The sequence below is a fragment of the Urtica dioica genome, chromosome 8, assembly GCF_054948205.1.
Source record: "Urtica dioica subsp. dioica isolate 48M chromosome 8, U.dioica_male_clone48M_v1_H2, whole genome shotgun sequence".
In the NCBI taxonomy this organism is placed as follows: Eukaryota; Viridiplantae; Streptophyta; class Magnoliopsida; order Rosales; family Urticaceae; genus Urtica; species Urtica dioica.
In genome coordinates this window covers 33,943,363-33,962,927 of record NC_142763.1, presented here as the reverse complement: position 1 = coordinate 33,962,927, position 19,565 = coordinate 33,943,363, and the positions used below count along the sequence as shown (strand labels likewise).

General features: G+C 35.5%; 2 protein-coding genes across 3 annotated transcripts; one reads left to right on the top strand and one right to left on the bottom strand.

The window, feature by feature from the left end:
• Positions 1-7,512: 7,512 nt before the first annotated feature.
• On the top strand, positions 7,513-9,420 carry LOC149389409 (transport/golgi organization-like protein (DUF833)). Of its 2 annotated transcripts, none has more exons than XM_089621732.1 (5): positions 7,513-7,671; positions 7,775-7,970; positions 8,330-8,536; positions 8,617-8,808; positions 9,159-9,416. In XM_089621732.1, the coding sequence occupies exons 1-5, from the start codon at positions 7,589-7,591 to the stop codon at positions 9,303-9,305; spliced, it is 825 nt and encodes a 274-aa protein (XP_089477858.1). In that variant the 5' UTR covers positions 7,513-7,588; the 3' UTR covers positions 9,306-9,416. The 2 variants fall into 2 exon arrangements, with proteins under 2 accessions (XP_089477858.1, XP_089477859.1); XM_089621733.1 differs by having other exon boundaries at positions 7,531-7,671; positions 7,783-7,944; positions 9,159-9,420.
• A 2,786-nt stretch (positions 9,421-12,206) lies between these two features.
• LOC149389408 (uncharacterized) lies at positions 12,207-12,733 on the bottom strand. The gene has a single exon (XM_089624045.1). It carries the CDS (start codon positions 12,645-12,647, stop codon positions 12,396-12,398), a length of 252 nt encoding a protein of 83 aa, XP_089480171.1. The 5' UTR covers positions 12,648-12,733; the 3' UTR covers positions 12,207-12,395.
• Between the last annotated feature and the right edge of the window lie 6,832 nt (positions 12,734-19,565).

Here is a 19,565-nt window from a genome sequence, read left to right as displayed (position 1 = left end):
AGCAAATGGGCCCAACATATCAAACGGTAATAAGCAGAAGGCTCCCTTCCGACACACTATTTCTACTTCTGACACTAACAGAACTGTGCCGATCGAAAGGCTTTTCCTTGGAAACGGAACTTCCGCTACCAGCTTTTAAGCGATCGGTACCAGAAATTTCCATTATCTACAGTCCCATTACCCTGTATGAGTTAAAGCCATTAAAGTCATGAAACCCAAGTCTATCTTCACCCTTCCATTTACAAAGAAACTTAGAAGTACACCAATGGATTTTCTCTTTGTCGTTGATTGAACCTTAACAAAAATAGGTGAGGATACGATGAGTTTTGGTATTGAGACTTTTTGAGAGACATAAACAATTCATAGCATGACTTGATATGGCTTGAACAATGGAAAACATCTCATGACACATACTTTTTATAATTTTCTTTTTGTTTTTAATATATTTTTTTAATATAGTTCTTGTTGAAATATCATTTAAAATTTTAATTTATTTGTAAATTTCTCCTTGCGGAAATTAAAAAAATAGATTGAGAGAACATAACATAAAAGAGAGAGACGATTAAATGGACTCATAATTATTTGTTGAGTTCACATTGAATGAAAGTTCACCACATTATTTATATACGTATGTTAAGTAGACAAATCTCAACCATTGAAAGCGGTATCTTTTTTTAGTAACGTCAAAGAATTCTTAAATTTTGGATGAATTTGTTGGAAGAATTGATAGAAATATCAATTTCAGTGAGTGTTTTGTGGCAAAGATTTGAGTGGGGTCCACTCAACGGAATTTAATAATTCTTGCGGATTCGTATTCCTTGCGGATAGGAGTATGAATTAATGTATTAACTTGTCAAAATCGGATTTATAATGAATGAGAAATTGATGTTTAAAGTATGCTAATTAACACACATTTATTGTAAATAAGTTGTGTGTAGAATGTGTAGGGAAAAAGTTCCACATTGATTGGGGAAATGAGTTGTGTAGTGTATATATACTATCCTTTTTATTTAGTGGTCATCCAAGTGCAAGAGAGGAGAGTGTGTGTGGGTTATCTCTTAACCCTTCACGCGCACACACACACGCGCGCCGCCGCCGATACGAGCCGAGCCAGGCCCGAGTTTCGGGTTTCGGGAATGTCTCGGGTTTGGATTTGGATTTGGGCTTGGGCTTGGGCTTGGGCTTGCTTTATTTTTTTTATGTGCTAAATATTTTAATTAAATAGCAATCAGATCCATGCATTAAACCCTACGGTTTTTCCCTGATCAAAACGGTTTTGCTACTCTGAACTGCTATTGTAACAGCCAAATAAAGTGCATCAATTAGCCATTAAGGAGACGTTTTTTTGGCTGTTCAAATGGGTGAGCTTCAGCCTATAAATACAGCTCTCCTTTCTCATTCAGGATACACAAAAAAATAGAAGTACTACTCCTCTTCTTTGCTATACTTTCCTCTACGTTTTTTATTTTTGTCTGTTTTTCCTTGGTTGGTTCGGTTACTATTTTTTAGCTCGTCAGAAGTACATTCTGGCGCCTTGTTCTTCTGATAACGTTGTTGTATCCTGTGAGGTAAGTTGCTCTAGATCCAAACACCCGTGGGAGAGCAATATTGCTTTAAGGAAACCGTCCAACGGTCCTCCACGATTCCTGTCTTTATCTACTTCTTCTTATAACGTTGTTCATCTACATATTTTGTATCTCTGTTTATTATATAGTTTATGGATTTAGTTTTTCTTATAACTATTGTTTAGAATCTATTTCTAATTTTTGGTTTTTAGTTCAAGTAATTATGAATCAAAAATTTCCTCATCACGTTTTTATTTATTTCTCAATAATTATTTAGAATGTGTTTTTTTATTATCCTTTTATTTCTTCCAAAGGTTGTCTTTTTACTCGAAAATAAAAATTTTATCCTACAATCTTAAAGCAATATTGGCTTTTGACAACCTTTCCGTTGAAGAATTTGTATTTAAATTTTTTCATATAAGTGTTTCCCTTTCTTACAAAAGTCGTTTATTTTTGTAGTAATGGAAAACTTGAACAACATGAACAATTCGAACAACAACGTGGTTGATGAAGCGGGAAATATAATCCTTCCAAACGTGGAGATTTTGACCACCAATGTGACTAACCCAGATATTACGGTGGCGGCTACGGCCGTAAACGGATCCACGGGTCTTGCTCCTAATACGGGGTCGGCTCGAGGGCCTCCCGTGAGGATGCCGGCCGAGAAGCCGGGGAAGTTCGACGGACTGAACTTCAAAAGGTGGCAACAAAAGATGTTGTTTTACCTTACCACCATCGGTCTTGTACGGTTCCTAACCGATGATCCACTTATGCTCCAAGCGGACGAAACCGATCCTAAAGTGAACATGGCGTATATCGCCTAGAAGGATGCCGACTACTTGTGTCGGAACTACGTGATGAATTGCCTTACGGACTCTTTATACAATGTATATAGTTCCAAAGGGTCATCCAAAGAACTTTGGGAATCACTTGATCGTAAATACAAGACGGAGGATGCGGGCTCAAAGAAGTACATTGTGGGCCGCTTCTTTGAGTTCAAAATGGTGGATAGCAAAATGGTGGTGAGTCAAGTGCAAGAATTACAACTAATTTTTCACGAGATTCAAGCTGAGAGAATGATCGTGAGCGAGTCATTTCAAGTTGCCTCCGTCATCGAAAAACTGTTTTCGGGTTGGAAAGACTTCAAGAATTACCTTAAGCACAAGAGAAAAAAAAATGAGTCTTGAAGATCTGGTGGTTCGCCTTCGCATCGAAGAAGATAACCGAGGCTCTGAAAAACGGTTCAAGACCACGTCTGAGAGAGCCAACATCGTCGAGCATCCTGAGAGCTCGAAAAACAAGAACCCTACAACAAGCTGGGAGCGAAAAGTGCGACCTTCAAGAAGAAAGCCCAAAGGTTTGCGGGAAAATGCTTCAACTGGGACAAGGAGGGTCACCACGCCGCGGATTGCAGTAAGCCTTAAAAGAAGAACAAAAAGGAGGCCAACGCTGTTGAGGTTGAAGGCGACGACAAGTTCCTCGTTGCCATGGTCTCCGAGGTCAACATGATGGATTGCAACCCGAAGGAATGGTGGCTGGACACTGGGGCCACTCGTCATGTTTGCTGCAACAAAAGTGCATTCTGCTCACTCGACCTAACGCCCATCAAAGAGAAGTTGTACATGGGCAACTCTTCCACCTCCGACATCATGGGTATTGGAAGTGTGATCCTCAAGCTAACTTCGGGGAAGGAGATAAAGGTGACCCACGTCCTCTATGTACCCGACATTAGGAAGAATCTTATTACGAGGTTTTTACTTTATAACCATGGATTCAAGATGGTGTTTGAATCCCAAAAAATTGTACTTAGTAAGAATGGGGTTTATGTGGGAAAGGGTTATGTTAAGGGGAACATGTGGAAAATGAATGTAATAGCCATTCATGGCAATAAGAAGAATAATGAGAATGCTTCATCTTCCGCTTATATGCTTGAGTCTTCTAATTTATGGCATGGTAGACTTGGTCATGTAAATTATGACACTTTGCGTATATTAATTAATTTGGATTGTATACCCAAATTTCATATTGACTCTAAACACAAGTGTGAAACATGTGTTGAAGCCAAATTAACGAGAACATCATTTCATAGTGTTGAAAGACGAAATGAATCTCTTGAATTAATCCATACCGATATATGTGATTTAAAATTCATGCCTACGAAAGGTGGCAACAAGTATTTTGTGACTTTTATTGATGATAGTACAAAATTTTGTTATGTCTACTTACTCAAAAGTAAAGATGAGGCAATAGAGAAATTTACCATGTATAAATTAGAGGTCGAGAACCAACTTGGAAAAAGGATTAAAATGGTCCGAAGTGATCGTGGGGGAGAATATGTGGAACCTTTTGGTGCCTTTTGTGCACAACATGGAATTATCCATGAAGTCACTCCACCTTACTCTCCTCAATCAAATGGAGTTGCCGAATGGAAAAATCGTACTCTAAAAGAAATGATGAATGTGATGTTGTTGTTCTCGGGGTTACCACAAGAAATGTGGGGGGAGGCTCTTTTGTCTGCAAACTACCTCCTAAATAAGATACCTCGAAAGAGATAAATCTCCTTCTGAACTATTTAAAGGAACTAAACCATCCTATAAATACTTGCGAATGTGGGGGTGCTTGGCCAAGGTGTTGTCACCCGTACCGAAGAGGATGAAGATTGGCCCGAGAACCGTCGATTGTGTATGCATTGGCTATGCGTATCATAGCAATGCATATCGTTTCATGGTGCATGAATCAAAGAATCTAGATATACACAAAGGTTCCATTATTGAATCTAAAAATGCATCGTTCTTTGAACATGTCTTTCCTTATAAGTCTAAGGAAGATGATATGTGTTCATCAAATCAAGATATTGATAATATTGAGGAAATAACTGAAGAATCTGATGAATAATCCGAGGATGAAATAGAATCTGAAGAACCTCGGAGAAGTAAACGACCTAGGATTGAAAAGTCATTTGGATCCGACTTTTTAACTTATATGTTAGATGCCGAACCATTTACTTATAAAGAGGCTGTGAATTCAGTTGAAGGTCACCTATGGAAAGATGCCATAAGAAGTGAAATTGATTCTATTTTGCATAATCATACATGGGAACTTGTAGACCTTCCACCAGGAAGTAAAACTCTTGAATCAAGATGGATCTTTACAAGAAAGATGAAAGTGGATGGATCAATTGATAAATACAAGGCTAGACTTGTAATTAAAGGTTATAGACAAAAGGAAGGTCTTGATTACTTTGATACTTACTCTCCCGTAACGAGAATAACGTCCATAAGATTGATCATTGCCATTGCCACTTTACAAAATCTTGAGATTCATCAAATGGACGTAAAAACTGCTTTCTTAAATGGTGATCTCGAGGAAGAGATCTATATGGATCAACCTGAGAGTTGTGTTGCACATGGACAAGAAAAGAAAGTCTGCAAACTGGTTAAGTCTTTGTACGGACTTAAACAAGCACCAAAACAATGGCATGCAAAATTTGACAGTGTCATGATGTCAAATGGTTTCAAAATCAACAAGTGTGACAAGTGTGTCTATATTAAAAGCTCAGAACGTGGTTATGTGATTCTGTGTCTATATGTAGATGATATGCTTATTGTTGGAAGTAACGATAGTATGATCAAGTCCACCAAAGACATATTAAATTCTAGGTTTGATATGAAAGATCTGGGACTTGCCGATGTTATCTTGGGGATCAAGATTAAAAGAACATCAGAAGAGAACTTCCCTCTTCAGGAGTCATTAGTATTGACTATGTAAGGTCCAAAGAGAATATTGCAGATCCGTTAACCAAAGGGTTAAATAGGGACCTTGTTGAGAAGACATATGTAGGAATGGGACTGAAGCCCAGGAATTAAAAGTTTTGGCAAAGGAAACCCAACCATGATGACTGGAGATCCCAAGATCTTAGTTCAGAGGGAAAACCTAACTGCTAAGATGAAGTGAGGTCACTGTGGGGGAAAACCCCCTGACTCATTCCTATGATAAAACGGTGACTCCCGTACGAGGCTAAGCAATGCGCTTTTAATGATTCTGTGAATTAGAATCTTTGAGATTAAAAAATGAGTAATGCGGGATTACTCTAGAGAGAAAGAATCACCTATGTGAGAGAGAATTGGGGTCGCTTTGAAAGAGAATTAATGGGGCTCAATTCTTTAGAAACTCTTACAGAACCAGGCAAAGTTCAGGGCCAAAATGAACATAACCATTAGAGCTAATCTTGCAATAGGAAGATATCAGCTAGGTATATGCTTACTGTTTATATACAAACGACTAACAGTTCAAGGACATCGCGTCTACTGAGTAGTCAGTAAACTTGGCATATTTCCTTAAGGGAAGGTTCAAGGACCTAGTCTACCTATCATATACTGGTATCAACATTTGAACCAACCACTTGTAGTCGTGTCGTGTCTTTTTTATTGTCGTCGTGCAATTTCATTCATGTGGGGGATTGTTGGAAGAATTGATAGAAATATCAATTTGAGTGAGTGTTTTGTGGCAAAGATTTGAATGGGGTCCACTCAACGGAATTTAATAATTCTTGCGGATTCGTATTCCTTGCGGATAGGAGTATGAATTAATGTATTAACTTGCCAAAAACGGATTTATAATGAATAAGAAATTGATGTTTAAAGTATGCTAATTAACACACATTTATTGTAAATAAGTTGTGTGTAGAATGTGTAAGGAAAAAGTCCCACATTGATTGGGGAGATGAGTTGTGTAGTGTATATATACTATCCTCTTTATTTAGTGGTCATCCAAGTGCAAGAGAGGAGCGTGTGTGTGGGAATCTCTTAACCCCTCACGCGCGCACACACACACGAGCGCCGCCGCCGAGCCGAGACGAGCCGGGCTCGGGTCCGGGCCCAGATTTGGGTTTCGGGTTTCAGGAATGTCTTGATCTCAGGCTTGGGTTTGGATTTAGGCTTCGGCTGATTGCCTTATTTTTTATGTGCTAAATATTTTAATTAAATAGCAATCAGATCCATGCATTAAAGCCTACGGTTTTTCCCTGATCAAAACGTTTTTGCTACTTTGAACTGCTGTTGTAACAACCAAATAAAGTGCATTAATTAGCCATTAAGGAGACGTTTTTTGGCTGTTCAAATGGGTGAGCTTCAGCCTATAAATACAGCTCTCCTTTCTCATTCAGGATACACAAAAAAATAGAAGTACTACTCCTCTTCTTCGCTATACTTTCCTCTACCTTTTTTATTTTTTGTCTGTTTTTCTTTGGTTGGTTCGGTTACTATTTTTTAGCTCGTCAAAAGTACATTATGGTGCCTTGTTCTTCTGATAACGTTGTTGTACCCTGTGAGGTAAATTTCTCTAGATCCAGACACCCGTGGGAGAGCAATATTGCTTTAAGGAAACTGTCCAACGGTCCTCAACGATTCATGTCTTTATCTACTTCTTCTTATAACGTTGTTCATCTACATATTTTGTATCTCAGTTTATTATATAGTTTCTGGATTTAGTTTTTCTTATAAGTATTGTTTAGAATCTATTTCTAATTTTTGGGTATTAGTTCAAGTAATTATGAATCAAAAATTTCATCATCACGTTTCGATTTATTTATCAATAATAATTTAGAACGTGTTTTTTATTATCCTTTTATTTCTTCCAAAGATTGTCTTTTTACTCGAAAGTAAAATTTTTATCCTACAAAATTTATCTAAAAAAAATTCATATGTCATGACTATGTTGTCATGAATTCGTAGGTTTTCGCGACGAAATTCGCAAGTTTTCATGACGATGTTGATTTTCATGGGCTTGATCTTGAGAGCTGAACTTTGGATCTGTTTGACCAAGTTGCTACTTTTGGCTTGGATGTCGTTTTGCTTTTGCCTTTGGAATGTGTCGTTTTCTGTACGAAAAACTTTGCTCCGACACTTTCTATTATTCTTTAAAAAGTTCAGGTGGGTTAGACAACATAAACATTTCAGCATCTGTCCCTTTCTTCTCTCCTGAATCAACAACGCACCCACTGAAAATAAAAAGGTGGAAAAGAGATGTGCATCGCAGCGTTCGTATGGAAATCTCACCCACTTTACCCTCTGTTCCTCGTGCTCAACCGCGACGAATTCCACACCAGGTCATTCGATTTTCTTTTTACCGCGATTCCGATCGACCGATGGATGTTTTTTTTTTTTTTTTTCTTTTTCTGACTCCTTGTTTCTGATTGATTCTGTTTGAAGGCCAACAGAAGCTCTGGCGTGGTGGAAGAGAGAGAGAGGAAGTAGAGAGATTCTGGGAGGCAGAGACGTTGTCGCTGGTGGGACTTGGCTGGGTTGTTCCGGAAATGGCAGACTCGCTTTCGTCACGAATGTTCGAGAACTTTCCAAGCTTCCTTTGGCCAAGAGCAGAGGTGATCTTCCAGTTCGCTTCTTAGAGGTATTCCTTATTGAACGACCAAAACAAAAACAAAAACAAAAAATCAACTTCTTTTCTTCCTGACGACCACTTCACATAAATCATAGGAGAGAGCTATGTTAATGGTTATGAGACAACTTGTTGGCTTGGTTAATTTGTTTTTAGTTGTTTAGAGGATCTCGCATGAAATTAATCATTTTGGGACTAGTATGGAGATATATAAATGATACCCAAATATAAAAGTGTGATCTTTAATCTGAATTAGTGAACTAAAGCAGTAAACATGTCGAGTAAAGAAAGACACGCTAAGATTCACAACAAATAAATAAATAAAATCAAGACGTTTCACGATATAAATCATAAATCCGGTGATATGGTAGAGTGAGAAAGGCATTTTCGAATTCGCCGATGAAGTGGCGGAAGAGGCCGGCGAGTTCAACGGGTTCAACCTGGTTGTAGCCGATCTTCGCTCAGAGACCATGCTTTACATCACAAACAGGCCTAGCGCCGATCAGAAGCTTGTGAACCAAGTCTTGCCGGGCATTCACGTGTTGACTAACGCAAGCCTAGACACACCATGGCCAAAAGTAAACCGATTTCTTTTCAATCAAAATGGTTTAAATTTCAGGTCTCGTAATGTTCGTTGTTCTCTCTCTCTCTCTCCCAGGCTCAGCGACTAGACGAGGGTTTTAAGGAGGTCTTGGATAAGCACAGTGATAGCAGAATCGATGCAGAAGAAACGGCCGAGAGATTAATGACTGACACAACCAAATACGATGCTGATTCGGGGCCTCGAGTTTATTCTCCAGAGATGGAGTACGAATTGAGTTCGATATTCGTTGACTGTAACACTCCATCAGTAAGTGATCAAAAGAGCCGTCTCATTTTCTAAATATTCACTCAGCTTTTGTTTAAAGAAGTCTTCCAAAGTGGCAAAGTTAGGGCCATAAGAATATAAGAATTCACTTTTTTCATTTTTTTTTTAATTCAAGAAGAGCAATGAGTGGAACTAAAATTAGACAGAAACCTAAAACTGATAGTCTTCCAAGTGGCATAGTTAGGGCCTCAGAATATAAAAATTCACTTTTTAATGTTTTTTTTTTTTTGTAATTCAAGAAGAAGAGCAATGATGAAACTAAAATTAGACAGAAACTTAAAAACTGATATTAAACAATGTCTGGTTTGTTTTGCTCGTGTATATGTATATAGGGACGTTATGGTACGCGAAGCACTTCGGTGGTGTTGGTGACGCAGAGTGGAGAGGTGAGCTTTTATGAGAAGCATTTCGACTCCAAGAGTGAGCTATGGAAACAACAAACTGTAACTTATGAGATGAGTAATAACACAGATGAATGATGTTACATAAGGGAGTTTTTTTTTTTTTTTTTGGAACTAAATCACGTCTTTATTAGCTCTTCAATCATCTTATGTTACATGTGGATAATTTATAACTTATAAGAATGGAACTATTGACTCAGATGCGTGCATGATAGTTTGCGCGTTGATCATCACAGATTGTTGATGTCAGAAAATAGATACAACAATTATCTCGACGATTATACAACAAATGCGGAACAGGCTATCAACTATGTTAACTATAAAAATCAAGCTATACTTATATTAGACGAATCTCAATATAAGAAGCGATTGTTAAGGGATTCTATACAAGTGAAAATACAATGAAAAGCTATCTCATCCAAGTCTGTGTGTAAAAGTGTATCTCCTCCTTCCTTATCAAGGTTTTCTGTTTTGATAGTGGGGGTTCAATGAGAACGTGCGTAAATCACATCGACGTTCGTGATAACCGATTGGCACGTGGTAATTAACTGCTCTTGTAACCGTTCGATGGTTACTGAGTTGGTTATTGGTGCTTACGTGGCCAATGTAAGCCTATTCGATTGGACTAGTTTTTTACTACTGAGGGCTTCTCCGTGTTTTACGATAATGCTGGTCGTTATTCGGAACTCAGCTTATGTTCCTGTTAATTTCTCAATATATGACACCTCGAACTATATTATGTTCGGTGTTTTATGGATGTTTGGTGTTATGAAATTTCGATCATAACACTGATAAAGATAGTCCCAGTACTCACTATACACATTTAACATTGTAGTTTTTGTCGATTTGCTGGCAATTATTAATTTTTTTTTGTTTTGTGAATTTGTTTTTGTTTATTTCGAACCGCTGCTTTTAATATATTGTACTAATCTGCACCAAAGCGAATGATTGATGATAGGCCCTTAAAATAAAGGACGTATGAATGTTTTCCGGGATTAAAATCCCTCCGAATAGTTCTTCAAAAACAAAACAAAAAATTAGATTAAGCGCATGGATTTTTATGTCAAGTGTCATAGAGTGTGTCGGGAAAATAATCTGATTGTTCGATTCTTCTCTTTTTCAAGTGAGCAACTGAAATTCAATATTTACGACAAGACTAGAGAGTTCATAAAAGGAGTCAGTCCGGCATTAAAACTCACCGCGTGAATCCCAAGTGTTATTCCGATTTTTAGAGATAATATCTATCTCGGTTGGAAATAAAATGCTGGGTAATCGGTTTAACTTTTATCCGTTTGAAGGACGATTTAACTTTTTTTAACAGTTTAAGGTTGATGGTTAACTTTTCATTTTCTGTTGGCTGTAGCTTATTAATGGCTAAAGTCCATTCCAGATTGAGAAGAGTCTTACAAGCTCTTAAGAGTTTAAACCGAGTTTCAACAAGTTTCTTTATTCGAGCTTTTGCTTCTTGGCCAAGGCACCCGAAATCAATGACTGTCACCGCTCTGCAACGGAGAAAGGAAAATATTGTTCGGAAGCCTTAATTAGCAAACTGCACATCTTCTAAGACGATTAACCGAGGCGTACTGCAAATTTTAATTTCAAATGATAAATTTGAGAAAATATTTAAAAATACACTTGAATTTAATTATTAGATTTGAAAATTTATAAAAAAAAAAAAAAAAAAAAAACCAACAAAAACCAACCTCCTTGCGATACCGGTGAGTAGAACCGGGGCTGTTGACATGCTAAGATGGCACTTCTCCAAAGACGGTGAGTACTCTGTCCGTAGCGGGTACCGAGTGGGCGATCAACTCGAATTCCTCGGCAAGTCCCTCGAACCCCGCAAAAACAATAGATTGGTGGAATAATCTCTGGAATCTCAACAGGGCCAGTCCAAACCTCTAAGAGTGGTAGGCGGATTAATTTTTTGGGGCCCTTTAATTAATAATAATAAAATTGAAATATATAAAAACTATATATATAATCAAGTTTTTCGGGTTGGGTATATACAGTATATATCTTGCTGGATATAATATATATCTAATTGTTTTGCTAGATTGAGAATATATAGAACATTGATGTAAAATTTTGGCGAGTGTGCAAGAGGTTGGATCCCGGTTCGGACCAACCATACTAGACGGAAAATCACGGTGGAGGTGGGCTGATCGATATGTTTCAATGAAGCTGAAACCATTGGCCATGTCCTTTGGAGTTGTAGATGGGCTCGCAAAGTCTGGAATCACCAGCTTCTTCATCTTGGCTGCAACCACCCCTCAAGGTATGTCATCTTGAACTTTGACTTGGGAACAACATTCTTGCGGGGAAATGGGGTAGGTCTCCATGCGAAAATTTGTTGAGGAGTATCGTAAAGCTAGGATGGACAGGAGCATAGAGAAGAGGCTCAGGGGCTGGATTCCTCTGCCTACTCTATCGATCGATGCTTCGAACGTAATGTTTAGTGCCTTATCCGCGACTACCAAGGGACGGTCTTGTGCTCGGAGCCGAAAGCAATGTCCTTTGCTCGCGAGATGGGCTGTAATAGGATTCTCATCCAGTCTTGACTGCCGAGAAGTTGTTATGGCGGTCAAAAACCGGAAAATTCCGCTGGGAAGGGTGCTTCACGACATCATGGTATTAGCGGAATTTTTTGTTTCTTTTGATATTATGTTTTATCTCCGGAATTCACTTAAATAAGTGAGGGTTCTTACTATATCCCTCATGATTCCATCCACGTTTCAGCCAAAAAAAAAAAAAAGGAAAAAAAAATCAACAAAAACCAACCATTTATCCATCTCAAAACCACGCCAATGTTAATTTTCGCAAGCAACGAACGAAATACCATCTTCACTTAATGTTTTTAAAATCATCATTGCGCAAATAATTTCCCTTTCTTTTAATTTCGATTCATAAAAAAAAAAAAAACATAGCATTCCAAAAGAGATTCCCACGTCACCATGCTCTGAGATGAACATACTAATATCACAAACACACACAAGTTCTCTTTCATTTATTCAGCTCATAATCATCCAAACCAAACTTGATCCAAACACACAGGATTATTTGCACAACATATAAAGCTCACTATCTGTACTATTACCCACAACAAGTAACAACCTTAACTACACAACTACACATAATTATAGGCGTAGAGTAGAGTCACGTGAGCATTCAGGAAGCGCACGTGGGGCAGTTGCAACCTGGTCCACACCTGCAGTAGGCCCTACCGACGCCGGTGGAGACCACGCTGTGGTTGCACGTGCAAGGGTTGCACCCGCAGTGCTTCCCGCACGTGCACTTTAGGTGTCCCTCCTCTCCTCCGCCGCCGCCGCTCGCCGCCGTTTCCTCCGGCCGCGGGGGAACCTCAGCGTGCTTTCGGTCGCTCGCCACCTTTGTAACTTCCGTACTCCTTGTATCACTCATGTTTTTATTATATGTTATAATTTATACTATAATGGTTTTATTTTTATCAAATATAATCGCGGGCTTCGGGTCCTTTATATATTGGCGTTACTGAGGAGGTGGGAGATATTTATGCACCTGACCTGGGTGTATGTATGTATAATGTATAAATGTATGTGCAACGTACGTGGCGATGGCTTTTCATGCAGTTGTTTTGGTGACACCACGTGCTGTAATACATGCAATTTTTTTTTCTTTTTTTTTGGCGTCAAGTAATATACACGCAAGCAAGATGCAACCGATACGTTGACCTTTAATATGTAATGTATATCTTGTCCCAAATTTTATATATTTATGGGTTTTTTTTTTCTGTCTGATCATTTTTGTTATTGCAAATTATCTTAATTAAATTTGGCTAACCAATTTCCAATCTTTGGGAGTGTGAATTCAAATCTTATCTAATATAAAAAAATAAAAAAAAATAACAAAATTTGGAATGGTTAAATTTAAACGTATGCATGGGGTGGACTTCCAAATTTATTTTTCTGAGTTATTTGGAGTGAAAATAGGGTGGAATTCCATTCCTTCCGACCAATTCAAAGGAATGAAAAATTCCCTCCCTTAACAATGCATGAAAGAAATTATTCCTTCCGTTGACCAACAAAAATCGGTGAAAATGGTACGGAAGTATTCCTTCCAGTAGTTTCTGTTGATTTCAGCTTCATTTTTTTTAACCCCTAATTTTTCTTCTCCTATAAATATCACATTTATTCATATTATTTTCTCACAACTTTCTCATATAATTTATTCTCCTACTCTCTTCAACTACTCTAACTCTCATACAATATTAATATTTATTTGTTTTATTATAAACTTCCAAATTTAATTCTCATATATAATTTTAATATATAGTTTTAATATATAATTTAGTAAAAATTATCGTTTTCTCCACTTTTTTTTGTTCTTCTTCGTATATAATTTGTAATGTAGTTTTAATGTGTAATTTTCATATATAAATTTAGTATATAGTTTGTAAGATTTTATGAGTTTAAAAAACTAAATTACTCTTCATTTTCTCACTTTACATTCTAGTCCGTATTTAAAAAATCACTATTTTAATCCTCTCATCTCCTCTCTCTTACCTTTTCTCATCTCATCTCTCTCAGAATTTAAAAAATAAACATAATTTTTTTATTATGTTCAAAAACAAATAATTAAAATAACTATATATCTCTCTCATCTCCTCTCTCTTACCTTTCTCACCATAAACATTTATTTTTATATATGAGTTTCTATTTTTTTTTACAAACTTCATGTTAATTAAATTTTATTTATGATTAATTTTTATTCTTTTAATACTTTAGAAAATAAATAATTTAATTAAAAAAAATAAAATAACGTGTTTTTAACTTTATTTATTGTCACTTTAATATATTTGTAATTTATTAAAAAATAAAGAGTATTAAAGCTTATTTTAGTGTAAAAATAAATATTAAAATGAACAAAGATGCATTGGGGGAAAGAAATTTTAGGTCAAAGTGAGAGAAAAATAGCAATTTTTTAATTTTTTTAAATATTATAAAAAAATTATGTTTCTTTTTTTAATTTTGCTCGTCTCAATGACTTACATAAGTATTTTTCATCTATTTTTAACGAATACATATTAATGGAAGATATTTTTAACGAATAAGTATTAATGGAAGAAAAATATTGTAAAATTTAGGGTAAACTAGCAACGTAGCCATTTTGAAACATGGTTTTTGGAATCTAGCCAACGTTTGGTAAATTTTGCGATCTAGCCATTTACTGAAATTTACGGATATAAAATACCTAATTTACCCTTTTTCTTATACTTACTTGATCAAAACACTAGTCCACGTTTGACTTGTTTGAATTGTATACAATCAATTACTAGCCCACAATATTTTCCTTTCTCCGTTGCAGAGCGGTGACAATCATTGATTTCGGGTGCCTTGGCCAAGAAGCAAAAGCTCGAGTAAAGAAACTTGTTGAAACTCGGTTTAAACTCTTAAGAGCTTGTAAGACTCTTCTCAATCTGGAATGGACTTAAGCCATTAATAAGCTACAGGCAACAAAAAAAATGAAAAGTTAACCATCAACCTTTAACTGTTAAAAAAAGTTAAACCGATTACCCAGCGTTTTATTTCCAACCGAGATAGATATTATCTCTAAAAATCGGAATAACACTTGGGATTCACGCGGTGAGTTTTAATGCCGGACTGACTCCTTTTATCAACTCTCTAGTCTTGTCGTAAATATTGAATTTCAGTTGCTCACTTGAAAAAGAGAAGAAACGAACAATCAGATTATTTTCCCGACACACTCTATGACACTTGACATAAAACTCCATGCGCTTAATCTAATTTTTTGTTGGGTAAACTAGCAACGTAGCCATTTTGAAACATGGTTTTTGGAATCTAGTCAACGTTTGGTAAATTTTGCAATCTAGCCATTTACTGAAATTTACGGATATAAAATACCTAATTTACCTTTTTCTTATACTTACTTGATCAAAACAGTAGCCCACGTTTGACCGGTTTGAATTGTATACAGCCACTTAATTTCATATTTTTTCGCAATTTAATTAGATATTTAGCTAATTTAATAGGAGATTCGGTAATTTAATTAAAAGAGAAAATTTAATGCAATAAATGCACAAAAAATTTACCATAGTTAACAGAAATTAACAAATCAGCGGAGATTAACAAAAATTTACAAACATTTACACTGTATTTGCTTACACGGCTATAATTTCAGCAATTTAATTTCTGCTTTTTGAATTCATAATATGAGATTCGGTGATGTAATTAAAAGGGAAAGGAAATATTTATTTGATTGAATAAGTCAAACAAGATAATGAATACACGTAATTATGATAAAATCCCTTTCAAAATTAGAAAATAAATTTAGAAAACAAAAATACCGTATTAAATGCGTATTAAATGAAAAGAAAGAAATCGGCTCTATCTACACATATGTAAATTTACCATAATTAACATAAATTAACAAAGCAACGAAGATTAACAAAAATTTACGAATATTTACGCTGTATTTGCTTACACGGCTATAATGTTCATTAAAGAAAAAAAAAACGCTCAATAACCAACTTTGTCAAGTATATAATTTTGTTTTAAAATTCGAAATATAAACCGAATATAACAAATTCGGCTACAAAACCAAGTTTCAAAACGTGGGCTAGTATTTTTGAAACCAAACCAAGGCTAATATAGTAAATATCATCTTACATAAATATGACATGTCATCAAATTTGGCTAGATTCGAAAATTAAACGAAACGTTGGCTAGATTACAATTGCACGTTTGATGTGACTTAGATCGACTAATTCTTTTAAAATTTAGTACTTAAACTGCGCTAATAACTCTACATTTAAATCGTCAATCAAAGGCGGAGAAGAAGAGCAAATCTCGGCGTCGTATTGTCTCCATCTTGTGTACTACTGTCTTCATGGGCAATTAAAACGTAGTGCAATGGGCCCCACTATTGAAGCCCACGTAATGATATGGAGTATGAACCAGAAGTTCATATCGGTCCACACCCACACATAATTCATTCTTTTATGTCGTCTGATCTATTTTTTGTAGTTAAATCTTCTTTTATTTTATTTATTTATTTAATGAAGTTAATGTGTTTGACTGCTCGACTTGTTGATGGTATATATTGTTATATTATATAAAAAGAGTGTGGTACATAAACACAAAACACTGGTCATATGACAGTAATCTATTTTTATAATCAGAAAAAAATAGATTTTTAAACACAAGTAGTATTCATTCGTACCGATTTTTTTTAATTATAAAGAAAAAAGTATCTCCAAAAAAATTTTAGATTCATGTTTTCGAATCTAAATATTTTTGGACATCTCTCTATATATTTCTTCTTCTAGATTAAATTATATTAATTACTCCGCTATATATACCATTCTTACATGGACACAAATTTACATCATTCTTCTCTACAAAGTCCTTATTAGTCTGTTGACATGAAGAATCACACCAAAAACAATAATGACAATTCTGAAAAAAGGTCGATTTAGATTTATTGAGATAGGTCTCATAATTCCGTAACGAGATTTGATCCAATTTCCGAAATTAATATTGCAAATACGTAATTAAAGAGAAAAATGATATCAAAGGATAGCTCTGGGCTTTGTATTAAGAATGATACAATTACAAAGAATTAATCCAAAAACAAATGAACCAATAAAAAAAATGAGATGTGCCTAGGAAGGCTTAATAGTCCTTTATTTATAGTCGTAGGGGCGGTTGACGAGCTCCGGTCTTCTCGAGAATACGTCACACGTTTGTTGCAGAGCTCGTCGTTATTCGGAAGGACATCTGTCGTTGAAGGCCTCCATCTTGAGCGGGATAGTTACGAGGTGAAAAGCTGTGGTGGATGCACGTTGTTCAGGTCTTCAAGAAAGAGATTGCGTTATTTGACCGAACGAGCTGACTTGCCTTACTTCAAGGGTCAGTCCGTGAATTCGTGCATCGAGCTGAATGAATTCGATCCAATTATAAAAATGAACCAATTTTGTGGGTCTGGACCCAATTACGATTATATTGGGCCCAAACTTTTGCGTATTAATTGAAGACGAAGTTCAACATCAACAACTTTTATCTTTTATCTTTTATTTTACATATATTATTCACCACTATAGACCGCCATCACAGGAGGTTTTTTTATAATTGGAACTTTTGGTTTTGGATAGTACCAACCAATCAACATTATTACATCCTCTATCTTATTTTTGGAACTTTATTTTAACTTTTTCATCAAAGTCTTTAGTTGAGCTCTCTAAATACTACCTTGTTAACAACAAGTGGGGAACAACTCAGTTACTACTATCATCCAACTTTTTTCTCATCCTATGGTTCATCTCTCACATTGTTATTAAAGAGACAGTCGAACAATTTCAACATGTCATATTCTCACTATATTGGCCCTTTTAATTTTTAGTTATAAAAGAGAAGAAACGTTAGTTGTTTTTTGTATTTTTGGAAGAAAAGAAGCAGCTTGGTATAATAATATTTTATCCATTTCTGTTTGCAAGAATCATAACTAATGAAAACTTAATATAGTCTTATACTCGTCAATATTTGGTCACTGGAGAGAGAGTGAAACGACTAAAATTTAGGAATTACATATAGTATATTTTAATAGATATATAGACCAATTACACTTAAAAAGAAAAAAGCGCTGTAAAAATTTAAATATTTTTTTTTTATCATCGACGCAACGCCCTCTAATATTTTTATTTTTATGTACAAACTATAATTCGAGTAATAATCATCTTCAAACATGAGACATGATCAAAGTAATACAAACTTTAACAGCACAATTATTTTAAGATAATTAATTTAAGTATAATAAATGAGTTTACTAAGAAAATCATGTGATTTTCCTACTGGTCTTTGTATGATATAAAAAAGCTTGAGATTTAGTATCACGTTTGGTCATACTAAAAGTTATGCTACTATTTTTATCTTTTTTAAGTTATGCTATATTTGTAACTTGTTTCATATAAAGGTTCTCTAGATACACATAGGCTTATGAAAACTTAAATTTTGTTATATAATCAAATTTTGGTAAATTTTAAATAAATAATCACGAAATTTTAAATTAACAAAGTAAAAAATACGTTAATAATTATAAATTTCGTTAATAATTGTAAATAAACCATCAGACTTTAAAGGCATAAATGAAATGCTAAAAACGTTTAAATAATATCATATCATTATAATAACTATTTATTTAAAATTTACGAGAAAAAGTGATTATTTAACAAATTTTCAAATTTTGATAATTTTGTTACTTATAAGTTTGTTCATATAATTACAGAGAATATACTACAATAGTAAATTCTAAAACCATCCATCTATAGTCATAGGATATCCAATCCTAATGTAGAACGAATTACCGATTAATGAGTTGGGACCGAATCACACCCCTCCTCGAGTATTGATGGCATAAGGGGATTCGATGGCATAAGGGTATTGAACAAAGCTAGCGAAGTTCACTTCGGACGACACCCTAATTCCGAAAAATCTTTTCTCATGATACTGACCAGGTTCAACCAAAGTACCACCTTGCTTCAATAATAAATAAATTTCCGCTATCACTGTACAAATCAAGAAGAAATCCAAAGTTAGTAATTGTTGACATCAGATGTCAACAGTTGACGTCAACAGTTGATGTCAACTGTTGACATTATACATCAACAATATATGTCAACAGATGACATCAACTGTTGACATAAGATGTCAACAATTGATGTCAACTGTTGACGTCAATTGTTGACGTCAACTGTTGACATCTGACGAAACTTACGAACTTTCGCTAAACAACTTCAAAAATTACCCAGAATCACGAAAACCTTATTTTTGCCCCAAATTCAAACATACCCATAATAATCATACACAAAAACAAAAGAAAAGTTTGATAAAACAAAAAACAAAACTAACCTTCGGCGAGGATCGGAGCTACGTGCTTGGTCAGAGCTACGGTCTTCGTCGTGACCGGATCTATGAGCTTTGGTCGTGCTTCCTTGAGCGTGTCGGAGCTCAAATCCATGGGTTTGGGTCAGCTCAACTTTGACAAGGATTGGGTGAGCTCAAATCTAGGGTTTTGGTTCTCTTTTGGTTTTGAGCTTTGAGCTCTTATCTGACGAGAGAGAGAGAGAGAGATAAAAAAAAAGTTTAATTCAGAATGGATTAAATGATGGTATTAATTGAGGTATGAGAGAGTAGGTGTGAGATTGAAAGAAAATTTAAAGTGGAGGGTAAACTTGGTTTTTCACAAGTGGCCAACTTGTATTTTTGGCCAAAATTATACTTTGTTTGGATTTTTGGAAAAAATTAGTGATAAGGTGGTAGTTTGAGCAATTTCTCTAACCAGTAA